We start from the raw sequence: 8202 nt of genomic DNA on the forward strand, positions 1-8202 counted from the left end.
GTTCTGTCACTGGGGCCATTATGAGCACACACACCCACTCCCTCAGGTTTAAAAGGCGCGTTGCCCGGCAACAGAAGGAACTGCTGGCTTAGCCTTTGGCCGAGTTGGCAGCTCCACGAGGACCCTCAGAGTCCAGCTCTCCAGCGTTCAAGCATCCGACGGTTCCGAGTCCTCCCAGGAGCGGTTACCTGGGCACTCTGTGCCCCTCATTCCTGTCAGGGCCCAGGCTGAGGACCTGCTAGTAGGGCTCAGTTGCCTGGAGTCCGTTCAGCCCATCCCCCAGTTCACTTTGCTTGTGGGATCTCCCCGTTTCTCCTGCCCCTGGACTGAGTGGCAGGCCATCCCACAAGCACCCGGACACTTGGCATCAGTGGTGTCAAGACAACTCTAAGAAGGTTTTCTGTGATCCTGCAAGACCTGTGTTCCTTCCCGGTGATTCTGCCTTCAATTTGATTGCACAGGTACCACAGCAAGCCAGTGCTGTGTGCGCCGAATTCCAGGGCATCCTCCAGCTCAGCCACTACACTGAGCACAAGGAATCTCTGTGGGACCCAGGAACAGGTAGTCACCCCTTTGGGGCCCACAACACCCGGCTGTCCCCAGACTTGTGGCCAGGGAAGATAGTATTGAGGGCCCTCAAGGAGAGCGGGACAGGGATGGCTGAGCAGGACAAGGACCCTAGAGTCCAAGAGAATCCTGATGATCAGAGAAGGGTCCCCGAGGTCACCAGGGATGCACGGTCTGCATTTCGGCCCCTGTCGGACAACGGAGGCCTCTCTCCCTTTGTGCCCAGGCCCGGGCCTCTGCAGAGAGACCGCCATGCCCAGAGGTCAGAATTCAGATATAACCAGAGATCCCAGACCTCCTGGACGAGCTCGTGCCCCGAACTAAATTCCATCTCGAGCTCCTACAGCTCTACAGGAGGCCTCCTGGGGCTAAAGCGGAGGTGGGGGCCAGCCTCATCCCACTGCCAGCTGACCCGCAGTTCCTCAAAGACAGTGAGTGAGGACGGACCTCAGGCTGTCTCTTCTGGTCACACCCAGTGTGAAAAGACGGCAGATATAGCACCAGGGCAGACACTGGCCCTCAGGAATGGCTCCCCCAGATCCCAGGCCTCTAGGCCCCGTAAACGCAAGCTTCCCCTGCCGTCACGCAGGCAAGGGGATCCTCTGATGCTGCCACCTCCCTTAGTGCTGGGGTTCCAGGTCACTGCTGAAGACCTGGACCTGGAGAAGGAGGCGGCATTCCAGCGCATCAACAGTGAACTGCGGGCTGAGGCCAAAGCCATCTCGGACTGTAGACCCTCACGGCCTTCCCACGCTTTGTCCTCACTTGCAACAGGGACTTCTGGTGTGCCTACCATCTCTAAAGCACCCAGTATGGATGCACAGCAGGAGAGACACAAGTCCCAAGACTGCCTGGGCCCAGTGGCCCCCCTAGCTTCTGCTGCAGAGGTCCCCTCTACAGCTCCTGTGTCTGGGAAGAAGCACAGACCACCAGGCCCCCTGTTCTCCTCCTCAGATCCCCTTCCTGCCACCTCTTCCCACTCCCGGGACTCAGCCCAGGTCACCTCACTGATTCCTGCCCCCTTCCCAGCTGCAAGCATGGATGCGGACATCAGAAGAACAACGCCTGGCACTTCTGCTCCTGCAGCTGCCGCAGAAGCCCCTCCCCCCTCCACATTGAACCCCACGTCGGGGTCACTACTGAATGGAGTGGATGGAGGCCCTTCACATTTCTGGGCCACAGTCACAGCTGAAGCAGGTGCCCAGAGGTCAGAAGTCAGATATAACAAGAGATCCCAGACCTCCTGGACGAGCTCGTGCCCCAAACAAATTGCCACCTCGAGCTCCTACAGCTCTACGGGAGGCCTCCCTGGGCTAAAGCGGAGGTGGGGGCCAGCCTCATCCCACTGCCAGCTGACCTGCAGTTCCTCAAAGACAGTGAGTGAGGACGGACCTCAGGCTGTCTCTTCGGGTCACACCCAGTGTGAAAAGACGGCAGATATAGCACCAGGGCAGACACTGGCCCTCAGGAATGGCTCCCCCAGATCCCAGGCCTCTAGGCCCCGTAAACGCAAGCTTCCCCTGCCGTCACGCAGGCAAGGGGATCCTCTGATGCTGCCACCTCCCTTAGAGCTGGGGTTCCGGGTCACTGCCGAAGACCTGGACCTGGAGAAGGAGGCGGCATTCCAGCGCATCAACAGTGAACTGCGGGCTGAGACCAGGGCCATCTTGGACTGTAGACCCTCACGGCCTTCCCACACTTTGTCCTCACTTGCAACAGGGGCTTCTGGTCTGCCTGCCATCTCTAAAGCACCCAGTATGGATGCACAGCAGGAGAGACACAAGTCCCAAGACTGCCTGGGCCCAGTGGCCCCCCTAGCTTCTGCTGCAGAGGTCCTCTCTACAGCTCCTGTGTCTGGGAAGAAGCACAGACCACCAGGCCCCCTTTTCTCCTCCTCAGATACCTGTCCTGCCACCTCTTCCCACTCCCGGGACTCAGCCCAGGTCACCTCGCTGATTCCTGCCCCCTTCCCAGCTGCAAGCATGGATGCGGGCATCAGAAGAACAAGGCCTGGCACTTCTGCTCCTGCAGCTGCCACAGCAGCCCCTCCCCCCTCCACATTGAACCCCACGTCGGGGTCACTACTGAATGGAGTGGATGGAGGCCCTTCACATTTCTGGGCCTCAGCCGCAGCTGAAGCAGGTGCCCAGAGGTCAGAAGTCAGATATAACAAGAGATCCCAGACCTCCTGGACGAGCTCGTGCACCACACGAAATGCCATCTCGAGTTCCTACAGCTCTACGGGAGGTCTCCCGGGGCTAAAGCAGAAGAGGGGGCCAGCTTCATCCCACTGCCAGCTAACCCTCAGTTCCTCAAAGACAGTGAGTGAGGACGGACCTCAGGCTGTCTCTTCGGGTCACACCCGGTGTGAAAAGGCGGCAGATATAGCACCAGGGCAGACACTCGCCCCCAGGAATGGCTCCCCCAGATCCCAGGCCTCTAGGCCCCGTAGATGCAAGTTTCCCCTGCTGCCACGCAGGCGAGGGGAGCCTTTGATGCTGCCACCTCCCTTAGAGCTGGGGTTCCGGGTCACTGCTGAAGACCTGGACCTGGAGAAGGAGGCGGCATTCCAGCGCATCAACAGTGAACTGCAGGCTGAGGCCAAGGCCATCTCGGACTGCACACAGCCCTGCCATTTTCAGGTATGTTTCTTCTATACCTAGTTTATTTGTTCCTTTTTTCAAGACATGGTCTCACTCTGTATTTCGTGTTGGAATACAGTGGCACAGTCATAGCTGCAGCTTTGAACTCCTGGGCTGAAGCCACTTCAGCCTTCTGAGTAGCTGAGACTACCAGTGCATGTCACCAGAGTTGGCTAGTTTTTATTTTTTTGTAGAGATCTATGTTCCTCAGGTTGGCCTTGAACTGTTGATCTCAACTGATCCTCCCAACTCAGCCTCCCAAAAGCACTGGGTTGATGAGCACGAGCCACTGCCTGGCCCAGAGTCACATTTTAACATCACATCCTCACTGCTGCGCTCACGTTTTGGCAGTGACTGAAAACCCTAAGGAAGAGTTTCTGGTCAGGCCCGGGCCCGTCTGTGCATAGCAGGGGAATGGAAAAATGGCCTGTGGATGGTTCTTTTGGAGAAATGGCCAGACAAGCACTGAGATGCCGTTTCCTGGAATACAGGGCCGTGCGATGTCCAGCCCAGCTGCCAGGTCCAGGGCCCTCGGCACCATCTAGTCTGGGAGCTCATTCAGAAATGGCCTCATTTGCTCAAAGCAGCTGGTTTCCCTTCCAATCTGGTCCCATTTGAGAGATGCAACTGGGCCCTGTCTTCCAGGAAACCATTTCAGTGCGTGCCTGTCTTTGTCCCCGCGCTTTTCTTATTAACTAAGATTTCTAAATGTATTACATATTCACATTTAGAAACTCTAAATATCATAAAAGGTTAGCAAGGAAGTTTCCCTTCCACTCTGAACTTCCAAACACCAAGTCAACATTTTTGTTTGCATATCATCCCTGCAATCTATGTGCAAATAGAAACATGCACCTGGAATGCATGCTGATGTGTGATCGTGTTTACACAAAGTCCTCTGCACCTCTGCATATATCACTGGGCAATGCACCTTAGTTATCATTCCACATTTCAAATGTAAATCCATTGTATTGTTTCAGAGCTATAAAGTACTGCACCCTATGACTATTCCCAAAATTACTTAAGCACCCCATTATGGGTACACATTTCTTCTGTTTCCAGTCTTGCTCTTATAACCAATGCTGTAGTGAACAGCACTATGTTGAGTAGAAGTGGTGACCATGGGCATCTTTGTCTTGTTCGCGTCCTCAGGGGGAATGCTTTCAACTTTCCCCCTTTCAGGAAAATGTTGGCTGTGGGTTTGTCATAGATAGCTTTTATTACCTTAAGATATGTCCGTTCTATGCTGATTTTGATGAATGGTTTTAATCATAAAGAATGCTGGATTTTGTCAAATGCTTTTTCTGCATCTATTCAGATTATCATGTGATTTTTGTTTTTAGTTTTATTTATGTGATGTATCACATTTATTGACTTGCATATGTTAAACCATCCCTGCATCCCTGGTATGAAACCCACTTGATCATGGTGGATTCTCTTTTTGATATGCTGATGGATTCGGTTAGGTTGGTTGTAGCATTTCTTATTATTCCATCTGTGGAATGTATTGGTTTAAATAATGAAAACATGTTCTATCTTCACTGCTTAGCACTTTGTGTTTCTTTAACAGCCTTCCCAACAGGGCAACATAAAAGCAGGAACCCCGCTAGTCTCCCCTTAACCTGGAATTTCCCCTTCTCCACAGCTCGCTCATTGGACAGGATAGACTGGGCATCCAGGCCTCAAGGTAAGGACACACTCCGTCACCTAGAGTTGCAGTGCCTGGGAAGGCCAACCTTGGAGAGGCGCTGCCAGCTTTACAGTGGTAGAGGTGTTGGGAGGGACTGACCACCAATTTATAAGGCTGTACTTTGTTGGCGACATAAAGGATTGTTTCACAGATTGTTGGGGAGGGACAATCCCAAGGGCTCCCCTGTCCCTGGTCCTGGCTCTGCACAAAGGCAATAAGAGAGGGATGCTGGTAAGGGCTGACCTGTTGCTGTGCTGGGGAGGAAGGTGCTAGGCTGAAATTCAGGAGGCTGAGGATGCAGCAGTCCCATAGGAGGTACATGACCTTCAGGATACATTTTCTTCATTGATGATCAATGGAAATGATAAATCACTGACTATTTTTTCTATCATTGGAATCTACTCTCTACTGCTCATGCTGTTCCTGTCTTTTGGGGAAGATGGAAGATCGAATCAGTGTGTGCTGCACTGAGCGGATGGAAGGAGAACTGCGACAAAAATTGAGGAAGGGTGAGGGATGAGAGGGCCCTTCATCCAGCTGCTTGCAGAGTCCTCCTGAGGAGGAAAGCCCCGTGGCTCCCTGAGGAAGGAGCAGTGAGGGCTGCGTGACTCCCACAGTGAAGTGTGTGGTATGTCTGAGGACACCCAGGCTGGTCCATGAGGAGCCAGTGGCAGAGTGAGAAGCAGAAAGGCCAGGAGGGTGGCTGGAGGCCAGGCTCTGAGTCATTCTCCATGTGATGGAAACAGCCGGAGCCCAGTGGGCTTGGAGGTACAGGATGCGGTGGCTGATGACAGAACAATGTGGAGAGAGGCGTCATTTGTCAAATCCTTACTTTGTTCTGGGCATTGTGCTAAAAATTCTGATGGCTCATCCCATTTAGGGGCTGAAAGTTGCAGAGGTTTAGGAAGCTTGCCCACGATACTGGAGCCCCCATCTCCTGCCCTAGTGCTGTCCTCCTTCTCACCCAGCCACCACCTGTTTCAGGGGAACACACAGAAGTGGTAACCTCTTATGGAGAGGCGAGTAAATTCTGCTGTTTTTGTTATTCACAGAAAAAACACTGGCTCGTGTGGGTTGGGAAGGATATTTCATCTGGTTATTTCCACCTGTGTGACTCTTATAGTATTGAAATGCATAGGTTAGCATTTTTGGCCAATTTACTCAGCATTCTGGGTTAAAGGCTTTTATTTATTTATTTATTTATTTATTTTTGAGATGGAGTTTCACTCTTGTTGCCCAAGCTGGAGTGCAACGGCGCAATCTTGGTTCACTGCCACCTCTGCCTCCCAGGTTCAAACTATTCTGTCTCAGCCTCCCAAGTAGCTGAGATTATAGGCACGTGCCACCACACTGGGCTAATTTTTCTGTATTTTTGGTAGAAATGAGATTTCACCATGTTGGTCAGGCTGGTTTCGAACTCCTGACCTCAGGTGATCTGCCCTCCTCGGCCTCCGAAAGTGCTGGGATTACAGGTGTGAGCCACCACGCCCGCCCTAAAGTCTTTTAAAATTCACTTGTATGAGTTGACTTAGTTTTCTTTAACCTTGTAGAAAAATACAAAAATGGCAATCTCTTTTATCACACAAATAATGTCTTTTTAATGGAGTGATTTTTTTCTAATTGAGGTATTATGTACTTTTCATTTACTAATTATTGTTTACATTTGAAGTGTTTTGTGAATTAATATTTGATTGCATAGATGAAGATTACTAGTCATAGGCATTTTACTAACCAATACTCATTAAGCATAGCGTGGATTCATGTGACGTCAAGCAGCTATTTTATTGGTAAAACGAAAAAGCACAAGAATGAACGCAAGAACTGAAACAGTGGAGACACTTAGAATGACTTGTCTAAGATCTAAATCATTTTGTTGTCTTCCCAGCGTACTTATTATCCTGATCATTGTCATCAGCATTGTTTGGGTCCTTTTAGCACAGATTTCTCAAAATGGGCAACTCCATAACAGTTGGAAGCTTACGAATTCATATAATTTGTAAGAGGGCAATTTGGAAGTACCTATCTACTTTAAAATTCCAATAACCTGGGAATTTCATCTAGAGTCTTTTATGTCTAGACTCTTTCATGTAAAATATTTCCACAATTAGGAGAAATATGTGTATGGGGATTTGCTATGTAGCGGTGTTTTGATAGAATAGAAAACTGGGATAAACCAAATTTCCATCACGAAGGAAATAGTAATACGCTGAATAATAATACAGCGAATATTATGCAGGCTTTAAACATCAAAAAAGAGTTCAACTTCTGACTTCCGATGATGGTGTTGAAGCAGGTCACTGCTGGTTTACATTTGATTTTCATGTGGGAACTCTGGAAGTCTGCCTTAGTGATTTTTTATGTGGCTAAATTTAGCTAATGACAAGCTATTCGAAGTATGGCAAAATGGAACTTTAAAACAGTATCTTGTCAGCAACCAAGTGGACCTGTTTCACGTAAAGCCCACGCATTCATCTGCCTGTCCTTCATTCTGTCTGTCCACACGGGCATCATTCATTCGTGGAACTGAGTGCCCACTGTCGAGCTGACAAGCCCATAACCTCCCTGTTCCTAGTCACACATTAATTCTTCAACAAGTTCCTTTTGATAGATTGTGACTAAGCTTAGCTGCTATTTCCAATTGCTTCCCCAAACGTACTTCTCACTGTTCTCCCATCACACCCTTCAGCCCATCCATGCGGGGTTCCTTTGCTTTTCCCACCTTACACCAAACTCCCTATTTTTACTCCCACTTTTACCTCCTCTCCAAGACAAAACAAACAAACAAAACTAGCATTTTAAAACTTAGTTGTAATCTTTCTTCCTTCATGAAAATTTCTCCAACAGCCACTTCCACGGTCCTGTGTGTTCTGGATATTTTAAAATATTGGCTATAAGCTTGAGCACATCAGGATATGCTGTTTTGCTGTATGCAGATGGAGGCAGTGGCCGGAATGAATGAACGGCAACAATTGCTGGCAACCGGCAGAAGCTGAGAGACAGGGAACGGGCTCTTCTCCAGAGCCTCCAGGAGCCAGGCCTTTGAATACCTCGAATGTGGGCTTCTGGGAGACCATGTGTTTCTGTTATAAGCAGCCCAGTCTCTGGCAGTTTTTACGGCTGCCCCTGGATGCTCATCTACACCTGTCTGACAAGGTCAAGCTCCAAGGAAGGGATTCTCTGCATATCTACATTGTTTGCAGATTTTACGATAATCATTTATTCTTGCGTGGCTGATCATTGTTAGCCAATATAAATAAAATAATAAAGAAATGACCCACATTTTATGTTGGGAGTTTGATCTGC

General features: G+C 49.9%; 1 protein-coding gene across 1 annotated transcript; it reads left to right on the plus strand.

The window, feature by feature from the left end:
- Window positions 1–20: 20 nt before the first annotated feature.
- Window positions 21–8177, plus strand: LOC134737582 (putative POM121-like protein 1-like). Its single transcript, XM_063663367.1, has 4 exons — window positions 21–46; window positions 272–3209; window positions 4855–4896; window positions 7833–8177. The coding sequence occupies exons 1-3, from the start codon at window positions 21–23 to the stop codon at window positions 4873–4875; spliced, it is 2985 nt and encodes a 994-aa protein (XP_063519437.1). The 3' UTR covers window positions 4876–4896; window positions 7833–8177.
- The last annotated feature ends 25 nt before the right edge of the window (window positions 8178–8202 follow it).

This window comes from Pongo pygmaeus, chromosome 23 (genome assembly GCF_028885625.2).
Source record: "Pongo pygmaeus isolate AG05252 chromosome 23, NHGRI_mPonPyg2-v2.0_pri, whole genome shotgun sequence".
Classification (NCBI taxonomy): domain Eukaryota; kingdom Metazoa; phylum Chordata; class Mammalia; order Primates; family Hominidae; genus Pongo; species Pongo pygmaeus.

What these genes read in the sequence shown, in the direction of transcription:
- LOC134737582 (XM_063663367.1), top strand. Translation starts at nt 21, where the DNA reads ATGAGCACACACACCCACTCCCTCAG. An exon ending in ACACACACCCACTCCCTCAG is followed by an intron (nt 47 to 271) that starts GTTTAAAAGGCG and finishes GAGTCCGTTCAG; the next exon opens with CCCATCCCCCAGTTCACTTT. An exon ending in CACAGCCCTGCCATTTTCAG is followed by an intron (nt 3,210 to 4,854) that starts GTATGTTTCTTC and finishes CCTTCTCCACAG; the next exon opens with CTCGCTCATTGGACAGGATA.